A 23,386-nucleotide genomic window follows, 5' to 3' on the forward strand; every position below is an offset into this window, starting at 1 on the left:
AGGCCCATTTTATTAAATAATAAAGAAGTGACTCTTCAAACGTAGGTTACTTGAGAGGATAGGTCTATTACGCATCAATTTCCTGTCTCTATTAACTGCCGCAAATTGTTGTTCTCTAATATTCGGACAGATATATATTCAAAGCTCCAGCAACATTCTCCGCAAATAAGTTTCTTTCCCAAGAAATTTTCACAGCTTTGAGCAGAAACGCGTGAGTGGAATCACTCGACAGTACTGCAAAGGTCTCACAATCACTCACTCGCACCTGCTCACGAAGAACCAGCCAACTACCGCGCTAACAGTTCGAATGGTTCAAACCTGCGACTGTAGCAGCAGCGCGGTTTCGGACTGAAGCGCGTAGAACCGCTCGGCCACAGCGGCCGTAGCGCTAACAGTCTCCCACCCTCTTCACTACTAATAAGTGCACTGCGTTTTCACTGTACACTGCATTTTCAAATTTGAAAAGAACGTGTACATGCCTAATAACAAAAAAGAATTTGTTAAATAAATGATACCAACTACTTCTCTCGGGATTTGTAAAATCCCACTGCACTTTATTCTACATAAACATCCTTTGCTTTCAGATATTAAGAGGTCGACCGCCTCACTATTCTTTGGACTTACTCACATCCGCCGTTACCCTGTATCTAAACGTAACGTATCTACCGAGCAGGCTCTCTAACTTTCTAGCATCCTCTATTTATTTCTGAATGCAGTAATTTTGTTATGAATCCGTAGATTTTCTTGTCGGGCGCGCAGTGCGCAGCGTTTATTGAAAAAAAAAAAACAACAACAAACGAAAAAAATCACAACACCAAAAAGTAATTAATGGAAACTAATTAAGCATTCATAAAACAGATCTCCACCTTGCCCTCCAACGAACTTTTTGTATCCCGCCTGGAAGGCGGCGCGTGGGTCTGCTCCTGTAAACTGAAGGGTAGGCCGAATGTAGGAAGTGAGTAGGAGCTGGAAAAGCAGAAGATCTCTCGGCACTGTTCTTAGAAATGGTTTTACTATATCACAATATTAACTGAATACATAACTTTGCACTGAGGTGCGAAGCCTTAGACCCGTTGTAAGTAGCACATAGTCTCAATAGCAAGCGAAGTGTCCCGGCCGTCTGCTCTTGATCAAATGGGCAGAATCTGGAGCGGAGCTCGTAGAGTTCTCCGCTCCGGCTAGAGTGCGCTGTCGTCGATGTCTGTCGTAGTGCCAACCTAGCAGAGCTACCTGCGTTGTGGCATCGTAGCTATCGATACCACAGAGCTCTCGCTTGACATCAGTAAAGTCTCAATGGTTCGGGGTTAATGGAATGCACACTACAGGGCGTCTGGCTAGGAGATGTGCTTGAAGTAAACGATTTATAACAGTTCGTTGTGTCAATGTGGTGCCAACTGCTGTTCAAATTGCTGCTGCAGATGCATTACGATAAATCAGAGCCATACTCTGAACTTGACTGTCTTCCTCTATCACGGCAGCCAGCAGTCATGTACAGCCGCTACATTCCTCCCAAGCCTTCCTGCATTATCGCAGAAGGAAAACCCAGCTTCTTGTAGCCCTATTATACGACCTCGTTCAAACTCAGTGAGGTGTTGATAATGGTACCGTTGTCGCCTTAAAGGGATTCTTGACTAACATTAACTCAGCACTTCCATTCTCAAGACCGTTACAGCTTGTATCTGAAGCAAAGCTGATTTACATCCTTATAGAGGCGTTACCAGCGCCACTCTTATACGACCGGTGCGAAATTTGAACAGACATCATCTTTCAAATGTATAAACATGCCTGCCAACTTCCTGTGGCGTTCGCCGTGATATTCAGTGGTTTGGTATTTAACTAATTTGTAAATGAAAATGATAATTTTATTTTATTACATTGAGTAATTACTAAATAATTTTTCTCCCGGCTGAAGATTTCATCAAGTTGCTAAAGAACTCCAAGTTAACGTTGTGTTAAAGTGTTGTCTGTAAGTTGTGAAGTGTCTCTAAATCACACTTCATACAACAGATTCTATACAACTATTGATTATTTTGGAAACAGTTATCTTCAGCAAAATGATCATTAAAACTAGCGAATATCAGCCGCGCACAACACTGACGTGTGTTACCTGAAACAATATTCTTCGCAACGCGCAACGCGTGCGTCATTAATTTCGGTTCCATACATCAGCAAGAAAAGTTTGTTATATGGATAGCGCTATGAGCACAGTTTTTAATGACCCAATCTGATTCGAATTATTTTCATTAAAATGTGTTCGGGACCACCGGTGCACATTTATTTTTACACATTTTTATTACCTTCGGCATTTACGTCTGCAGAGTTGCGTAATTTGAATTTGCCGCTGAGATAATTGTTAAGATGGCGGCAGACAATTGATAGAGACTTTCTATTGTTAGAGAAAATTTAACAGGATAAGTGTTTGAAATGCTTATTAACCTTTACATTCATATTGTGCACTATTTAGACTAATTTTCATCAAGCAAACCTTTGATTTTTTTCTAAGGAAAACACAGATAAAAGCGCGATATAAATCGCTATCATCAATGACTGCGCTCCTGCCAGCGGAAAGAAAGAATTAACACAGATAATGATTATTGAGAGAGGAATTAAAGTTACAAATAATTATTCACTCATATTTATAATAATAATGAAATCTATTCTCAAGTAATAATTAACAAATAATTACAATTTCTTAACAGACCTCAGTTTTATATGCGTCTTGCGTCCGCAACCTACAAAAGCCAACGAACAAAAGGTAAAAACAAAGGAAGACAAACGCAGATCATAAAAGGATTTCATAATTATCATTGTCTTTGTATGATACACATCGATACGTCCAATTACATCATAAAATATTATATAAATAATTAATATTTATTTCACTGTTTTTTCATATGCCGGATAGATAATGTTTATAACTGTTCGAGGCATAATTTCCTCTCGTCACACTGTAGCTAAAATTTATCTCGTGGATGTTACGTTCCGTTTATATCGCGCAACTTATTCTTGGTGTTACGATTGTTTTCCTTCGGTGTATTAGTGGACGTTCGAGGACACTTTCAGTGAGATGTCTGAATGTCTGCGGGAGAACGGCAGCCCAGTCTTCCTGAACAGTAGAAACCAGAGAAAGAAGTGCTATTGAAGACTGAGGTATGCGGCTAATCCACGTTCTGCCCCTTTTCAAAGGTTCTCCATTGGGTTTAGTTTGGAACTCTGGGTAGGTCAGTTCATTTCAAGACTGTTATTGTCCACAAACCACTGTCTCACAGTTGCTGCTTTATGATAGGGTGGACTGTCATGCTCGGTCAAACAGTTGCTGTCTCCAAATACTTGAACTATTGTACGCAATACACAATGCTGCAAAATGTGTTCATATCAATCCGCTTTAAGCATTTTATTAGGCGTAAGAAAGAGATCACAACCTAACCATGAAAAAGTGACGTTTTACAGGTATTCACCAAACTCTAAGACTACCATGGGATTTCCACGAGTTATAGCGTGATTTATCACTGCAAACCATTCATTTACAGTCATTCACTGTGTAGTAGGTGGTGCTTGTTCCGTCGGGCTCGCAGCGTTGGCCAGTAACTACCGCACCGTATTGAGTAGAGTAGATATCTGCTACTTCTGGAACTGGCTGTGTGGCATCGAACGCTTGCTGCTGTGGTGCCTGAGCAGGGGGCAGGATAGGCGGGGTGGCATTCTGGAAGGGACAAAGGCAACAAACAGACAAGGCAAGCAGACAAAATAAGGACAAAGCAAAGAAAATTTCTGCAACGTTCACCTGAAAACACTGATTAGCAGAAACGACAAGAAACTGTTAAAGCAAATGAACGCCCCTGCAAAGAAAAGACAAGAGAGAATTAAGGCGCCAACAAACACAAAATGCTTTGACTGTCAGGCGCGGGATTACTGCGGAACTCCTCGCTGCCAGTGTGGGCTCCTGCCCACTCGTCTCTTATAAGGTGCCTAAAGGATGCTGCTTTCTCGGATAGCTGTACAACAATTCAAGCAAACCACATTAATGGTTTTTACTACAATAAAGTAGATTGACAATACTTAAATTTCGTTTACAAGATCGTGTCGAAAGCGAATGGCGACAGCAAACAATCAATGTCTTTCGCGATATACAATGTGGTTTCTTCTAGTGTCCGTCTTCTACTGTCCGGCCGAGGCTGGCAGGAGCGGTGCTTATATTCTCTTCTGCGTTATACGGGGATGTCTGGATAGTTTTGATCAGATAGTGTAAAAACACTTGAAAACTCTGCAAAGTGGCCTAGTCGACCCAGGCTAACACGAAACGGGGAGGAAGGGGTTCCACTCAAGTAAAAAATCACAAGCCGCGTTAGTCCGCAGCACGCAAGCACACCGGTGCAAAAGGTCCGACACGCGTACGCCACTTCCGATCCAGCTTCAAACTGCCAGCTTTGTTTCTTTACTTTATTGTTATTTTATTTCCCCGCGAAGGAGCGGGCTGTCAGCGGATAAAACCACTCCCCAGCCAAAGGTTTTATGCTTACACTGCAAATTTTGTGGAAATGGATGTCTGGTTTGCACAGAATGGATTGGCAGTCAGGGGCTTGTATTTTTAGCCAGTAAGCAGATCGTAATAATACTTAGAAAGTATACTTTTGTGCAATCATGCACTTTCTTGAATGGAGCAATACCTATTGACATTAACAAACTAAAAGTGGGGTAATTTGGAATGTCAGTGGTGTCTGTTGCAGGATTGTAGTGCAAGTCATTTACGAGATAACCGTATTCCGAAAAGTTTCCACACCACTACTTGTTTGTGCCATTCTACTTTGCGTAGTTGCTAGGTACGACGTTGTTATGTTTGCTTACAGTGCGATTGTGTGTTTCTTGAGTGCATTGCGACTTGCTAGTCAGTTAGAGTGTGACAATCTAAGCAGTAAGTCGTGGATGGGCGATCGTATTTACCAGTGCAGAGAAAGCCGACATGCTCGTAGTGTATGGAGATTGTAGGAAGAACGCAGTGCATTCTTGTACGCTGTATGCAGTAAGATATCCCAATAGACGTCAACCATCTCGGCAGTTATTTATCGACGTTTTCAACTTGAAAGTGGTAGTGTAACACCTACACAACTGGAGAGAAGCAAATAAGTGACGCCAGAAGAGAGGGAGATTAATGTTCCTGCTGCTGTTGAAGCTGACCCTCACGTTAGTTCCCGCGCAATCGCAAAAGGATGTGGCAGAATCAGGCAAGTGTCCTACTCATTTTCCGTCGATACAAGTTCCGTCTCTGTCCATCTAGAGCTGCATAGCCACCATTATGAGACTCATGGTAACTTCTGTACTTCGGCATTAAGACAGGATGCTCCATATATCATGCATCTTGTTTAGTGATGAAGCCCCTTTTACGAATCATGGCCAGTTAACCCGCCGAAACATACATTGTCTGCTGACGTCTGCTGACAAACCCAGTTGGCTTCGTCAGGTGGAACGTCAGAGTCCGTGGAGTGTAAACGTATGGTGTGGGACAGTGAACCTCAGCTCATAGGCCCGTGGTTCATAGACGGAACACTAAACGCGCAGCCTCCTAACAGCCCATCTTCTACGGCTGCTGGAAGACGTTCCTCTGCAGTCTAGGAGGAACCTGTGGTACCAGCATGACAGCTGTACAGCCCATAGTGCACAAAGTACGACAGCATGTCTTCGTAAATTGTTTCCAAATCGTTGGATTGGATGCAGAGGACCTGTACCCTGGCCGGTCCGTTCCCTGGTTTTGACGCCTGTACACTGTTTTCTGTGGGAAAAGCCGGAAGACGCTGTCTACAAGGACATACCGACTTCACCTGATCATATGTAACGACGTATTAGTGGAGCCTGCTCCGAAATCTCCACTGAAATACTAGCATGTGTGCAACAGTCGTTCCGTTTCAGACTGGAAGCGTGTATTGCCAGTGTCGGAAGTCGTTTTCAATACAACCTACTATAGTCAACTGTCTCGTTATTAGTCAAAATCCACGTAACTAGTGTATGCACTTGTGCTGCTCATAGTGTGTGCTACCACAGGCATAGTGAAGGGAGACGAAAAGGGTGACTGGAATTCGACAGTAGGAAAAGGAAGAGAAGGAAACGTAGTAGGTGAATATGGAATGGGGGGTGAGGAATGAAAGAGGAAGCCGATTGGTAGAATTTTACACAGAGCGTAACGTAATCATAGCTAACACTTGGGTCAAGAATCATAAAAGAAGATTGTGTACATGGAAGAAGCCTGGAGATACTGACAGGTTTCAGATAGATTATATAATGGTCAGACAGAGCTCTAGGAACCAGGTTTTAAATTGTAAGACATTTCCAGGGGCAGATGTCGACTCTGACCACAATCTATTGGTTATGAACTGTAGATTAAAACTAAAGAAACTGCAAAAAGGTGCGAATTTAAGGAGTTGGGACCTGGATAAACTGACAGAACAAGAGGTTGTAGAGAGTTTCAGGGAGAGCATTAGGGAACGATTGACAAGAATTAGGGAAGAAAATACAGTAGAAGAATAATGGGTAGCTTTGAGAGATGAAATAGTGAAGGCAGCAGAGGATCAAGTAGGTAAAAAGACAAGGGCTAATAGAAATCCTTGGGTAACAGAAGAGATACTGAATTTAATTGACGAAAGGAGAAAATATAATAATGCAGTAAATAAAGCAGGCAAAAAGGAATACAAACGTCTCAAAAATGAGATCGACAGGAAGTGCAAAATGGATAAGCAGGGACGGCTAGAGGACAAATGTAGAGATGTAGAGGCGTATATCACTAGAGAAATGATAGATACTGCCTACAGGAAAATTAAAGAGACCATTCGAGAAAAGAGAACCACTTGCATAAATATCAAGAGCTCAGATGGAAACCCAGTTCTACGCAAAGAAGGGAAAGCAGAAAGGTGGAAGAAGTACATAGAGGGTCTATACAAGGGCGATGTTCTTGAAGACAATATTATGGAAATGAAAGAGTATGTAGATGAAGATGAAATGGGAGATATGATACTGCATGAAGACTTTGACAGAGCACTGAAAGACCTGAGTCGAAACAAGGCCCCGGGAGTAGACAGCACTCCATTAGAACTACTGATAGCCTTCGGAGAGCCAGCCCTGACAAAACTCTACCATCTGGTGAGCAAGATGTATGAGACAGGCGAAATGCCCTCAGACTTCAAAAAGAATATAATCATTCCAATCCCAAAGAAAGCAGGGGTGAAAGATGTGAAAATTACCGAACTATTAGTTTCATAAGCCACGGCTGCAAAATACTGACACGAATTCTTTTACAGACGAATGGAAAAACTGGTAGAAGCCGACCTCGCTGGATATCAGTTTGGATTTCGTAGAAACGTTGGAACACGTGAAGCTATACTGACCCTACGACTTGTCTTAGAAAATAGATTAAGGAAAGGCAAACCTACGTTTCTAGTATTTGTAGACTTAGAGAAAGCTTTGACAATGTTGACTGGAATACTCTCTTTCAAATTCAGAAGGTGGCAGGGGTAAAATACAGGGAGCGAAAGGCTATTTACAATTTGTACAGAAACCAGATAGCAGTTGTAAGAGTCGAGGGGCATGAAAGGGAAGCAGTGGTTGGAAAGGGAGTGAGACAGGGTTGTAGCCTATCCCCGATGTTATACAATCTGTATATTGAGCAAGCAGTAAAGGAAACAAAACAAAAATTCGGAATAGGGATTAAAATCCATGGAGAAGAAATTAAAACTTTGAGGTTCGCCGATGACATTGTAATTCTGTCAGAGACAGCAAAGGACCTGGAAGAGCAGCTGAACGGAATGGACAGCGTCTTCGAAGGAGGATATAAGATGAACATCAACAAAAGAAAAACGAGGATAAGGGAATGTAGTCGAATTAAATCGGGTGATGCCGAGGAAATTAGATTAGGAAATGAGACACTTAAAGTAGTAAAGGTGTTTTGCTATTTGGGGAGCAAAATAACTGATGATGGTCGAAGTAGAGAGGATATAAAATGTAGACTGGCAATGGAAAGGAAGGAAGTCGTTTCTGAAAGTATTTGTATGGAGTGTAGCCATGTATGGAAGTGAAACGTGGACGGTAAATAGTTTGGACAAGAAGAGAATAGAAGCTTTCGAAACGTGGTGCTACAGAAGAATGCTGAAGATTAGATGGGTAGATCACATAACTAATGAGGAGGTATTGAATAGAATTGGGGAGAAGAGAAATTTGTGGCACAACTTAACTAGAAGAAGGGATCGGTTGGTAGGACACATTCTGAGGCATCAAGGGATCACCAATTTAGTATTGGAGGGCAGCGCGGAGGGTAAAAATCGTAGAGGGAGACCAAGAGATGAATACACTAAACAGATTCTGAAGGACTTAGGTTGCAGTAGGTACTGGGAGATGAAACAGCTTGCACAGGATAGAGTAGCATGGAGAGCTGCATCAAACCAGTCTCTGGCCTGAAGACCACAACAACAACAACCACAGGTATAGTAAAGCCTCGGTTTGGGAACATCCCGAAAGGTTGTTGTTGTTGTCTTCAGTCCTGAGACTGGTTTTCCGAAATACCATGCCTCATAAAAGACTCGTACTAGAATCCTGCAATGAAAATCATTAAGTTCATAATTTAACTTACTTTGTTAATATCAACAGAAATTGTCCTATTTAGAAGTGTAGTTTGCAAAAAAATGCACTTTCGAATTATTATTACAATTTATTGATTGCCTAACAATAATAGCCCCTGATTACCATTTCATTCTGTGAAACCTGCTCATAAATAGCACTTTCCATATCTGCAGTATTTTCTGTGTAAGTTTTAGGTGATTCACCTTGTGTATTTAACCTAAGTAGCCAATTCAGTTTTTTATTTCTTTACTGTAATTTCATTCCCTCATCCCAAGTGGCGAAGGTGGGCTGGCAGCGGAATAATACTCCACATTTCAGCCTAAAGAGTTTGGATACTCCACATTTCAGCCTAAAGAGTTTGGATACTCCACATTTCAGCCTAAAGAGTTTGGATACAAACGCGAGTTAAGAATTTTAAAAGGTTGAATTGTGGAACGTTTTTAAAAAATGCATATAACGACGCACTTCATTGATGGCATTTACAATGACACATAGGAAAACGTTGTTATAAATGTTTAAAAAAATTACTTGCGAGGAAGTTAAAATAAAAAAAATGTACTGCATTACACTCGTATGAGAGGGACCTGCATATTGGACTAGTAAAGTGAAGAAAGGGTTTCGATCGGTTCTTTTCAGCTAGTTGGTGTTGATGAGGCTACTGGGTGCAGGTTGGTTGGCTTGTGGGATAAGTGCAATATTGGAGAAAGGTAGGAAAGTGGGGTTCGCGTAATGCATAGATCGGATGGAGGCCAGGTAAACGTCAAGACGAGGAGAGAAAACAGAGGGATGGGGAGGCAGAGGAACCCTGAAGTTGCCAAATCTGATAGGAGCCATAGACGTCAAGAAGTGGGAGTCTGTTAAAACTGCCATGGGAATGGACCAGGTGCGTCCGACTACTTTGCTTGTATCGTACGTTCCTGTATCCTGGCTTTGGCCCAAGCAATACGAGTTGTGCACCTTTCTGTAGTTCCACCGCAGACCGACTTCTCCGTAACGTCGATAAGTTTTCCGCTGAAGTGGTTCCCTCGTTCTGTCGTTTCGCAGTCGACGTCTGAGCCTCTGTTACCTTCGCTGGTTCAAGATTTCAGGTTAAGTGTTGTGCGAAGGCTCCTGTAATCCATAGTGATGAGATCTAGACTGAATTTCAATGTTCGCTGTCAGAGAATTTATGAAGTACTTGTTGATCAGTAGCTCTCGCATCTGCCGTTACAAACATAATTCGACGATGACCACAATCAGGTGTATGCGTTGTTTTGACCACATCGTTTCATCCTGACAGCAACGACTTCACTGAGGTCCACGTACTCGTAGCATACCAGTGATCTGCTGCCCGTGAAATACTCAGGGCCTATGTGGCATTGGAGACGAAGTGTGATATACGTCTTGGTCCGATAAAATATACTGAAATACCGTATATTATCTTATCTGTGTGGGAAGGTCATGCAAGTTACTTCTTGGTCGACTGACATCTCGAACTACAGTTTCCTCTTCGACATGATTGTACGCTGAATTGATGTACGCCTGGCGTTCTGAAACTCGGCCATATTGATGATGTCACAGGCTGAGATAAAGCGATGGAAGTTTTCTTCCATAAGACCAATGATAGGAGTTTAACTTGATTTTGATAAATTGTTAATAGCTAGTACATTTGTTGATAACAATGTCTGAAAATTGGTATTTTGACTAATATCAGAATGCTGAACATCATGGCAATCTCAGAATTGCTATTTTTCTAAAAAAGTCATCGGAAGTGAATTTCCCATGGTGCTGCAAGACTAGATTGCACAACAACCAGGTTTTCGTACAATCTAGTCTTCCCTATTGCACGACCACGGGGTATTCACTTCCGACGATTAAAAAAAAATGATAATTCAGACATTGCCATGATGTTTTGCATTCTGATATTAGTCAAAATACCAACGCCAAGCGTACATCGAGAACCGCCCCTCCATAGAGTATGCAACAATTGGATATATACATCAAGTTCAGGTTGTCATATGTGCATAATATATTTTATGGAAAATGAGCCAAGTATGTATAACGTAGCACATAGCCTACCGTGGCATCTGAATGTCAGTTCTTGTTTGTCAGTATAACATTTTGTCATTTATGAAAACGACAAATGTTACAATGAATACACAAACCAGAAATTGTCAGTGGTTAAGTTTTCATTTTTTGATATGACGATTCATGTATAGGATGTATGAATAACTGAATTGTACGCTTTCTTCCTTAGGCCACATTTTAGTTTCTGTGTCGTCATAGATACTGTTTACACAAACTTGTGTACTATGTGTTTCTCGATCATTTCAGAAAATTCCTCAACATACCATTCCTGCACTGGAAGACAACGGTCTGTATCTTGCTGAAAGGTAAGAAATAATTATTAATTACAATTATGTATCAAGTCTTTAGTGACCACTAGCTAATAATTTTCTCACATGGAGAAAAACAATACATTCTACATGAGAAGTGCACCTGATACTGATGAAAAATAATATTAAACTGAAAAAAAACATATATTAATGTTTGCTTTAGCGTTTCAGTGATAACTTTAGCATTATATTTATATTTCTTGTTCAATCTGGCAAGTATATTGGAGGAAATCATACACGGCTTCTATAGTTCACGACGTTTAACCGCAATATTTATGTTTGACCGAGGAATGAACTACATTCACATATTACATATGATAAATATGAAAACAGCATGGACAAACTGACATAGTAGGTACAAGCTCCATGTTTTCTAAAAATTCTGAAAAACAAAGAATATGCTTGGGAAGCTGCACCAAACCTGCAAAACAGAGAGGCTTATAAAGAAGAATACACTGTGCATTAGAGCGAAACAGACGCATATAAAGGAGTGAAGAAAGTTTTATGAGAAAGAAACTTCACATTTGTTACCATCAAGATACCATGTACTGATTTAAGATAAAAAAAGGAGGAACTATAGAAGGTCTATCTGGTTCTAAACCAGCTGTTGTCTTGCTAAAGAACATCAACGCGGAAAAATGAATCACCCTTTAGCAGGCCGAATAGTAGCAGTACTGAGAGAATTTCGAAGAAATACGCGGCTAGCCGAAATGTATTGGATCAAAACTGCAGATAGTCAATCCAAACAGGAAACATATATAGGCGAATAAAAGCAACGAATAAAAGCATCCTAAAGTACCTGCTAAGGACTTTCTATAAAAATGTAGACCACTAAGAAGATATTAATGGAATAATGAACGGGCACAATCCTCGAAGTCAATAGACTGACATTATGCCAGTATATCACTATGTAATACCAAGCAAGCCGTGGTGTACGAAGGGCTCTAACGGCAAAAAGTCTGCATTCACTACAGCACAGATGAGCTCGAATCATACATGCCCGACAGCATCTAACCCGTAATTAACCGTAACTGATTCAAATGGTTCAAATGGCTCTGAGCACTATGGGACTTAACATCTGTGGTCACCAGTCCCCTAGAGCTTAGAACTACTTAAACCTAACTAACCTAAGGACATCACACACATCCATGCCCGAGGCAGGATTCGAACCTGCGACCGTAGCAGTCCCGCGGTTCCGCACTGCAGCGCCGCACGACCACCGCGGCCGGCGTAACGGATTCTTCGAGGACCTATGCAGCAAGTACACGAGTAATACTTCTGGCAGAAATGTAGCTTTATTAATTACTTGGTTATGTGATGTGTATCCTCCATTACGGTTTTATCTCTATTTTCTTTTAACTTATCTAACACAATAACATATAAGGTCTAATTTTAGACTTCGTTCTACATAGTTTATCTCTCCATGTACTTAAGCAAAAATGTTTTATTTGATCCACCTAACTAGATAAAACACACTATGGAATTCTCAGAATTAAGTACTCAAAATTACAAATAGTACCACCTATGAAATCATCACAGTATTACTGTTGTGGTTGTGGTCTTCAGTCCGGAGACTGGTTTGATGCAGCTCTCCATGCTAGTCTATCCTGTGCAAACTTCTTCGTCTCCAAGAACCTATTGCAACCTACATCCCTCTGAATATGCTTGGTGTATTCATCTCTTAGTCTCCCTCTACGATTTTTACCCTCCACACTGCCCCCAATGCTAAATTTGTGATCCCTTGATGGCTCAGAACATGTCCTACCATCTGGTTCCTTCTTCTTGTCAGGTTGTGCCACAAACTCGTCTTCTCCCCAATTCTATTCAATACCTCCTCATTAGTTATGTGATCTACTCATCTAATCTTCAGCATTCTTCTGTAGCACCACTATTCGAAAGCTTCTATTCTCTTCTTATCCAAACTATTAATCGTCCATGTTTCGCTTCCATACATGGCTACACTCCATACAAACACTTTCAGAAACGACGTCCTGACACTTAACTCTATACTCGATGTTAACAAATTTCTCTTCTTCAGAAACGCTTTCCTTGCCATTGCCAGTCTACATTTTATATCCTCTCTACTTCGACCATCATCAGTTATTTTGCTCCCCAAATAGCAAAAATCCTTTACTACTTTAAGTGTCTCATTTCCTAATCTAATTCCGTCAGCATCACCCGATTTAATTCGACTACATTCCATTATCCTCGTTTTGCTTTTGTTGATATTCATCTTATATCCTCCTTTCAAGACAATGTCCATTCCGTTCAACTGCTCTTCTAAGTCCTTTGCTGTCTCTGACAGAATTATAATGTCATCGACAAACCTCGAACTTTTCATTTCTTCTCCGTGAATTTTAATACCTACTCCGATTTTTTCTTTTGTTTCCTTTACTGCTTGCTCAATATACAGATTGAATAACATCGGGGAGAGGCTACAATCCTGTCTCACTCCCTTCCCAACCACTGCTTCCCTTTGATGCCCCTCGACTCTTATAACTGCCATCTGGTTTGTGTACCAATTGTAAATAGTCTTTCGATCCCTGTGTTTTACCACTGCCACCTTCAGAATTTGAAAGAGAGTATTCTAGTCAACATTTTCAAAAGCTTTCTTATAAGTCTACAAATCCTAGAAACTTAGATTTACCTTTCCTTAATCTTTCTTCTAAGATAAGTGGTAAGGTCAGTATTGCCTCACCTATTCCAATATTTTTACGGAATCCAAACTGATCTCCCCCGAGGTCGGCTTCTATCAGTTTTTCCATTCGTCTGTAAAGAATTCGCGTTAGTATTTTGCAGCTATGACTTATTAAACTAATAGTTCGGTAATTTTCACATCTGTCAACACCTGCTTTCTTTGGGATTGGAATTATTATATTCTTCTTGAAGTCTGAGGGAATTTCGCCTGTCTCGTACATCTTGTTCACCAGATGGTAGAGTATTGTCAGGACTGGCTCTCCCAAGGCCGTCAGTAGTTCTAATGGAATGCTGTCTACTCCCGGGACCTTGTTTCGACTCAGATCTTTCAGTGGTCTGTCAAACTCTTCACGCAGCATCGTGTCTCCCATTTCATCTTCATCTACTTCCTCTTCCACTTCCATAATATTGTCCTCCAGAACATCGCCCTTGTACAGACCGTCTGTATACTCCTTCCACCTTTCTGCTTTCCCGTCTTTGCTTAGAACTGGGTTTCTATCTGAGCTCTTGATATTCATGCAAGTGGTTCTCTTTTCTGAAAAGGCCTCTTTAATTTTCCTGTAGGCAGTATCTATCTTACCTCTAGTGATATGCGCCTCTACATCCTTACATTTGTCCTTTAACCATCCCTGCTTAGCCATTTTGCACTTCCTGTCGATCTCATTTTTGAGACATTTGTATTCCTTTTTGCCTGCTTCATTTAGTCATATCTAAATGAAACATAATTATCAAGAGTGAGGTGTTACAAAATATCGTTTCTTTAAACTTATGAAAAGTGAGGAAGATGATGATATCTATCTTCGCAGATATAATTATCCCATGTGTAATAAATACAGAGGATTGTCTTTTGAGACATTAAATGTACTAGAATACACAGTACTAAAAATTAGACGTTATGTACCCACTATTCGTCCAACTCTACCCCTTTCTATTTAAAGACGACAAAGAGCATTTTCAGATCATTTATGCCTCACAACAGGCAGAGTCTAGCTATCCGCCACTGTCCGACCGACGGCGTTTCTCCTCGTTCAGCGAGCACAGAGGTCTTTGTCTAATCCAAAGCTGCTAAGAAATCGCAGTTGCTTCAGTATATTTGGTGATACAATAAACGTACCTTAATTATTATTCTTCACTGCTGTTATTAACCTCCCACCATTTGTCTTTAATTCGCCTTCAAAACTAAATTCCAAACGCACATCTAAATTCAACCAAATACCCAAAATCGACACCTGTAAGTTTTTTATAATATGAAACAGTTTTCTCTGCTAAACTAGAAATAACAAACGCCGTTAATGCGTTGATCAGTCGTTCCAAAGATCTTACCCTTAGGATAATGCCACCTACGGCGTTACTTCCTCTTTATGAACTATGAAACGTCTCATTTTTTTCATCTTTCATTCTCACTCATGAGAAGGAAAGAGTGGACTAACGGGAAACCTCATACTCCTTTCACCGACAGGTCTAGTTTTGTCTCTTTTAGCGCCATTTATTTATAAAGAGGAAGAGGAGAATTCTGAATATATTGCCTGTTTTCGTTTTCTTTTCCTGTTCGGGTTCGGCTTAAAGGGTTAATGTGGTGTCACCGCCAGACACCACACTTGCTAGGTGGTAGCTTAAATCGGCCGCGGTCCATTTAGTACATGTCGGACCCGCGTGTCGCCACTGTGTAATCGCAGACCTAGCGCCACCACCAAGGCAGGTCTTGTGATACGAGAGAGCACTCAGCCCAGTTGTACGAGAACCTAGCTACCGCCCAGTTGTACGAGAACCGAGTTACCGACCAGATGTACGAAGCCTTTCTCTCATTAGCCGAGAGACAGAATAGCCATCAGCTAAGTTAATGGCTACGAACTAGCAAGGCGCCATTGGTATCAGTGCCTATAGCTTACGAGTATTCAAGAGAGATGTATTCCAAGGACTAATAAAAAGATAAGTAATAAGCATCTACATACTTTTCTTCTTATTCATTTATAAGTTCTCATGTTCCAGACTTCACGCCCGTCTGCTTTAGTCTTGCGTGCATTTTCAGCCATCTCACTTCACGGTGTCGGCCCAGCTACCGACACAACAGTTAAATCATAATCACAGCATTTACCTTACAGGTGAGGGAAACCGCTCTAACACCTCATCTGAAATTTTTTTTGTTTGCTTTTCGCAGTATCTGGTTCAAATGGCTCTGAGCACTATGGGACTTGACATCTGTGGTCATCAGTCCCCTAGAACTTAGAACTACTTAAACCTAACTAACTTAAGGACATCACACACATCCATGCCCGAGGCAGGATTCGAACCTGCGACCGTAGCGGTCACGCGGTTCCAAATTGAAGCACCTAGAAGCGCTCGGCCACACCGGCCGGCTTCGCAGTATCTACTTCTGAAGCTGATGCCACGCACTCTTCCTTCTTGAGTATCAGGAAATTCTCCATTAAAATTGCTAATGAGTCGTAAATGAGTGACAAATCACAATAATTTGTCAGTTTAGGAGTATCTGTTACACGTATTGCAATTAATGGGAGGATGTTCAGTAGGGCTGAGTATGAAATTCACACAAACATCAATTTAATTAGTATACGAGGCGGTCGGAAACAGTATGAAAAGCTTGTAAGGGTATTGCAGCTTAGGTTGCGCTGAGAAATGATTGTTAAGAAAAAAATTCGATACGTTGCAACGTTTCCAAGTGAATTAGCATTGAAAGGAGCCACAATCCCGTTGCGCCCGCAAATTCAAGCAGCCCTCCAGAGAAGGTGTCCCCAGACATGTTCTGCGTTTGGGTTACTAAAACCGGACAAAAGAGCAATACAAAAACTGGGACTGTAGTAAGTATGAAACCCGATCTAAAGGCTGAACTGTGCCGCGCGCTGTCACCTACGCTATGAGAACAACTGACAGTAATTGTATCTAGCGGGTCGCTTATACGCGCGCGCGCAACGTCATGATTGGATAATTTCAATCCTAATTAACTCGGAAACGGAGCAACGTGTCGAAGTTGTTTCTTAACCATTTTTTCTCAATATAGTCTACCTCATTTCTAAAATCATTGGGGGAAGTGGCAACAAAACGACTATTCACGTTGGTGTGTAGAATATATGAGTCTGGCGACATACCATCTGACTTTCGGAAAAGCATAATCCACACAATTCCGAAGGCGGCAAGAGCTGACAAGTGCGAGAATTATCGCACAATCAGCTTAACAGCTCATGCATCGAAACTGCTTACAAGAATAATATACAGAAGAATGGAAAAGAAAATTGAGAATGCGCTAGGTGACGATCAGTTTGGCTTTAGGAAAAGTAAAGGGACGAGAGAGGCAATTCTGACGTTACGGCTAATAATGGAAGCAAGGCTAAAGAAAAATCAAGACACTTTCATAGGATTTGTCGACCTGGAAAAAGCGTTCGACAATATAAAATGGTGCAAGCCGTTCGAGATTGTGAAAAATGTAGGGGTAAGCTATAGGGAGAGACGGGTCATATACAATATGTACAACAACCAAGAGGGAATAATAAGAGTGGACGATCAAGAACGAAGTGCTCGTATTAAGAAGGGTGTAAGACAAGGCTGTAGCCTTTCGCCCCTACTCTTCAATCTGTACATCGAGGAAGCAATGATGGAAATAAAAGAAAGGTTCAGGAGTGGAATTAAAATACAAGGTGAAAGGACATCAATGATACGATTCGCTGATGACATTGCTATCCTGAGTAACAGTGAAGAAGAATTAAATGATCTGCTGAACGGAATGAACAGTCTAATGAGTAAACAGTATGGTTTGAGAGTAAATCGGAGAAAGACGAAGGTAATGAGAAGTAGCAGAAATGAGAACAGCGAGAAACTTAACATCAGGATTGATGGTCACGAAGTCAATGAAGTTAAGGAATTCTGCTACCTAGGCAGTAAAATAACCAATGACGGACGGAGCAAGGAGGACATCAAAAGCAGACTCGCTATGGCAAAAAAGGCATTTCTGGCCAAGAGAAGTCTACTAATATCAAATACCGGCCTTAATTTGAGGAAGAAATTTCTGAGGATGTACGTCTGGAGTACAGCATTGTATGGTGGTGAAACATGGACTGTGGGAAAACCGGAACAGAAGAGAATCGAAGCATTTGAGATGTGGTGCTATAGACGAATGTTGAAAATTAGGTGGACTGATAAGGTAAGGAATGAGGAGGTTCTACGCAGAATCGGAGAGGAAAGGAATATGTGGAAAACACTGATAAGGAGAAGGGACAGGATGATATGACATCTGCTAAGACATGAGGGAATGACTTTGTAATACCTCCGTTTATTTATCCCGAGCTGATCTGATCGAATAGCAGCCCAATAATTATTATTAATGTGACCGTGTACCTAATGGGGCTGGCAATCGGAATTGACTGCTACGGAAGTTGTTACTTTCCAGTTCGTCCTTCTCAAATGCTGTAATAATGAAATGTCTGGTAACAAGGAAAACACCAACACAGTTTCACTAATTACGAACCTATATTCGTCTCAAAAACACAAAAAGGAGGAGACAGCCACTGCCTTCGTCATACATATCTAATTACGGCTAATCTCAGCACAGGCTTCTTCATTTTCCATTATCGTCACACGCTAATTCATCACTGTATCCAACACTGCAATCCAACACTGCAATCCAAAGTGATGCCGGCGCGGTAGACGTGAAACCAAAATATCGGCACTAGAAATATCACTGATCACTCTCGTAATTATACTTCTTCACTTTCCCGGTATTATTCTAGTACAGAAGGGTTAAACCACGGCGATGGCAACTCCCTTTGTCGTTAAAGCCTTGCATTACAACAACTGGCCTCCATACATCTCTACCCGCAACATGGCACTGGTTCAACTCTACACTCGCTCTCGCAACACGACACAATCGATTGTTCGCCCTATCGACCTGTGCCGAGTGCAAATTTGTAGTAAGGGCCTACGGACCCCTTACAACTTCCATGGTACTAGAGGGAGCTGTATAGGGCAAAAACTGTATAGGAAGACAGAGATTGGAATACGTCAAGCAAATAATTGAGGACGTAGGTTGCAAGTGCTACTCTGAGATGAAGAAGTTAGCACAGGAAAGGAATTCGTGGCGGGCCGCATTAAACCAGTCGGTAGACTGATTACCAAAAAAAAAAAAAAAAAAAGGAGTCTACCCTGCAACATCCTTACAAACTTTTCAGACTGTTTCTGACCACTACTACTACTGGATGCGGATATGGAGGGACATGTGGTCAGCACACCGCTCTCCCGGCCGTATCTCAGTTTCCGAGACCTGTCAAATAGCTGCTCAGTTTGCGTCAAGGCCTGAGCGCACCCCTCTTGGCGCTCGGAAGACCGGATGGTCACCCATCCAAGTGCTAGCCAAGACCGACAGCGCTGACCTTCGGTGATCTGATGGGAACCGGTGTTACCACTGCAGCAAGGCCGTTGGGTTCTGACGACCCTATAGATCGCATATTCAGTTTTTATTGGAATAAACTGGGCGATGGCTTGTTGATTATGAACCACACTTATTTCAAAATTCTGTGCCCCACAGTTTAATTACTCACTTTAAACCAGCTTCCACATAGGTGATTGATTCTTAACGTTTTGTACTGTTCGTTCACTTAGGTCGCGCTCACCTTGTCATCAGCCAGTTTCCAAAAAACCATTACTGGTCTCTCGTCAGGACTTCGCCCCTTCAACTGCATCTGTCTCAGTTTATTCCACATTACGCAATGATAATAAGTACTTAGTGCCCTTTACTGTATTATTTCGTGCCTTTCATGTGTCATTCCACCAATCAGCCCAGCATACGCCTTTCCTCGTCTCTCGCACAACACTGAAAAACTGTTCCCATCCCTTGTTCCTTTGATTTTATGTTGATATTAGTTCCTCTTAGATTAGCATTTAAATTACGAAACGTGTACAACATTTGCCCGCATTTCAAATTTACGTTTCACTCTGTATACTGTCATTTGCTGAAAATCTTGTATATATATATATATGCTGAATCATTCACAAAATATTGCAGGTTTTATGCCTGATGCAAGTTGTTGATACATCAGTTACAGTTACAGGATACTAAGCAGATGTCTTGTATAAATAATTTCACTGTGAGTCAACATATTTGGTTTCCAGCTGAGACACATGATCAGCAGATGGTTGCAGCTTAGGGCTATTTGTCAACACCATTTGACTTCATAGACGGCTTACTGTCGTGATGTCATTGTAATTATGGTTACCTTACCGCAAGATGATAGAACTAATAATCTAAAGCCTGCTGCTGAAACAAGTATGAAACTTCTCGTCTTCAGAGAGACATTCACAGAATGTTTGTTTAGATATTCGGTAGCGAATCATACAGACGTAATAAATTAACATCACGATCTCACTACGTACCTGAATGTGCGGCGACAGCATAGAATTTATATCTGAGCTTGTATGTTTCTAATAATTTGGTGGTCTGTTAACAGCCGTGCTATTGCCGTGTACCTCATCTCAAAGTACGCGAAGGAAGACTCTCTCTACCCGAAGGATGTCAACAAACGTGTTCTTGTCGATCAGAGGCTGTTTTTTGATCAAGATTTGTACAACAGAATTTTGAATGTTCTCGTAAGTATCGCATTATTGCCGTTCATACAAAGAAACAAATCACATTCTGTTTTTGTTTAGTATCGTCAAAATGAGAAAAGGAAAATGACATACTTTTACTTTTAGTTCCATGGTTTTCTTTCGATAAATGACCTTAATTTTAAAAAAGTACCCAAGTTCAGTCGTCATATCTCTATCCTTTGTTTTCATATGACTGGTGGCGAACCAGCTACCCATCTTCAGATCATTTGTTACAATTGCAGAGTAACCTGTCGAATGTGGAACTGAATGTTCACTGTCAAGTTAGCAACTGATACAACAATCTCTTTTCTGTGAGCATGCGCAATATGTGGCATGCTATGCATTTTAGGACAACACACTCGCCACAGCCACATTGTCACTGACGTCACCAACCCACTAGCGACATGATTGGCGGCTGACTTACATGCAGTCACGTGACGCGCTCAAATCAAGGGTAGTCGATTTTGAGCAAAGACTCGAAAAACGGGCTTTAGCAAAACACGGCCCCATCTCCCCTCCTGCCTGTTGGAAGTCGATAATCATTAGGTTTAATTATTCAAGTCTCGGCCTTCAGTTGGAGCAGTGAAGATTTCATTATTGATCTCAGAGTTACTTTATACGTATTCATTTCGTAGTAGTGGTGGGGTACAGCCTAATTAACGTTATACTTTGTCCCCATAGTTTGTGTTGTACTACTAACGTTTAACATTGAATCAACTCTGAATGAAACAGGAGGCGTTGTATTTGGAGAAAAGGCCTCATGGTGGATTTCCTCTTTAAGTATCAATTTTCTAAACTTCGATTTTTCCTTGTCTAAACAAAACAAGTTTCCCCTTGAATCAATTGCAGTCCGAAGAATGTTGTCTTATCGTATGTGATTATGTATTTTGCGCCAGACCATACTCACTATGCTGTAAGCACAGTAAATAGGTCATTAGTTGGATTGCTAAACACGTCTTTAATTACAGTTTTAATCGTTTCGGTTACGTGGTTGATTCTGTGGACACAATGTATAATGTAAACGTTACATTATTAATGTCTTTCTACTTTCAGTATCTCATTTTGTGTACCTTCCGTGTATTTTTATGTCTTGTACTTTTTAGAACCCACGTTCTTACTATATCGTTGCAGTTACTGAGATCTGCATTTAAGTTAATTTCCTGTCAACAGCGGCCAAAATTTTACAGCGAACGGACGGATCCCAGCAGCATCGATAAAGTAATTGACGGTCTGGAAACCCTAAACAGAATGCTCGATGGCAAACAGTGGCTAGCTGGAGACAAGATCACACTTGCTGATTACGCTGTCGCTAATTCTTTGTCGACATTAGAGGTAACGTAAAGCTTTCTATTCAACTTTCAAGAAGTTAAGAATAGACGATCAATCTATCTAATACGAACTAGTTAATTTTGATTCCAAACGCCTTGAGTGGTTGCAACAGATGATGTCGTCGAAACTTTCCCACCTTAGTTCAGCAGAAATATCCTTGAAGTTTGAGTGACACCATCAGGCACAATTCCTATGAAACTCAGAAAAATTATTTAATTTAGACAACCAAAATACTTATGTTCAACAATTATTTGGGTGCTGATGTTATCTCTCATTTCAGTTTGTTCCAGAAAGTGGAATGGACCCTACGAAGCAGCCTAACATCAAAGAGTGGCTTCCACGCGTTGAAAGTTCTCACCCAAACTACGGAGAAAGCCTCAAAGAATTACGTGAGGGCTTTAAGAAAATGGCGCAGAAGTAAAAGCACCTACCATTTACAGATTGTGTATTTATGTAATAAAACGTTAACAGTTATCTAGTGAAATAAAATTTATTGACAATATGTACACATTATATGCAAAGAGCGAAAGACTTTCTAGAATGAATTTTTAAATGTCCACCGTACGGAGTGCGCGTTGTTTCGAAAATTCCTTACAGGTTAAAACTATTTAAGACCTGTCTGTGTCTATCAGCAACCGTAACTCACAGTGGTCTTAACTGTTGTCTGTGCTGAGGCGAATAAGTTCACATTTGGTACAACAAAGTCCTATACTGTTCGCCTCTGCTGAAGATGGTGATGATATGTCCATGACGAGCTCCTTAAGCCCAATTCCAGCAAACGTTTTTATGGAAAAATTCTAAGAACAGGCATAGAGAAACGCTGTCAAAAAGAACGAACGTCCGGCTGTTTTACGTAAACGATACCTTCGTGTTTTGCAGACAATGGCTAAGAGAAATGATAGTGTCTTCATATACGCCTTAATAAAATTAGTACTAAGATTCAGCTCGTCAAGCAGGGAGAGGCAAATGGCAAATTAATGTAAATTTAATGAAAATTCTGCTTGCACTAGTCTTCATGAAATAAAATGGTAGCTTGGGCCCTCACGAACGGACCGTTACTTACGCTGGGATTCAAATTACCATCCGCAGCAATAGTGTAGTGTTATGGAAACGTTTGCAGATAGAGGGAGTCAGGAAGATTTGTGAACCAGAGCAGCTCGACGTAGAAGTGGATTATCTGGTTCATGCGCTACTGAATATCTTCTATTCATCTGTTGAAAGAAGTGTTGAGACCAACACGTAAAGATCATAGTGGTGTACTACTGTCTCCAAAAGCCTAAGTTTTCCTGTCTTTATTAAAGACGCAGCTGACGCTGTAGGGAAGATCCTGAAGAAACGGAACATTGCCGTAGTGTACAAACACATATGAGCGATGACATGTCTTAGCTCGGCCACGAAAGATCAACAATCACTGGAAAGAGCAGGAGTTTACAGAATACCACGCAGTTACGGAGACCACGTGCTAGGTTGTGGAAGCACACATGCATCGTAGGTGTCTATTACCCGTGCTCGCGCCTTCCATTTATATGTCCCGCGTTTGTCACCACTTCCGGACGCTGTTCCATTTACTCATTTGGCCTGTCACTGCCGCTGTTCTTGCAACGCTCGCGACTACAGCGGCTGTTTTCGTCTCCATTATCTATCGCTATTAATTTTACTTTGTTGGCGTTACGCTTGACAACCACCCCATTGTAATTTTCTTGACAGGCGATGAAGCCCCAAGTTTGTCTGACTATTTTAGTGATTGTTACAAGTTGTTGTCTAATAACCCCTGGTAGCTTGAAGTTAATTAA

The 23,386-nt window shown here is 41.2% G+C and overlaps 1 protein-coding gene across 1 annotated transcript in view; it reads left to right on the forward strand.

Moving 5' to 3' along the window:
- Positions 1–22,014, forward strand: part of LOC126455894 (glutathione S-transferase 1-1-like) — a 32,976-nt gene extending 10,962 nt beyond the window's left edge. Inside the window, exons 3-6 of the mRNA XM_050091652.1 lie at positions 10,915–10,973; positions 20,126–20,264; positions 21,435–21,596; positions 21,874–22,014. Of these exons, the coding sequence (XP_049947609.1) occupies positions 10,915–10,973; positions 20,126–20,264; positions 21,435–21,596; positions 21,874–22,014 (501 nt within the window). The remainder of the gene's footprint in view (positions 1–10,914; positions 10,974–20,125; positions 20,265–21,434; positions 21,597–21,873) is intronic.
- The last annotated feature ends 1,372 nt before the right edge of the window (positions 22,015–23,386 follow it).

The sequence above is a fragment of the Schistocerca serialis genome, chromosome 2 (genome assembly GCF_023864345.2).
Source record: "Schistocerca serialis cubense isolate TAMUIC-IGC-003099 chromosome 2, iqSchSeri2.2, whole genome shotgun sequence".
Taxonomy (NCBI): Eukaryota; Metazoa; Arthropoda; class Insecta; order Orthoptera; family Acrididae; genus Schistocerca; species Schistocerca serialis.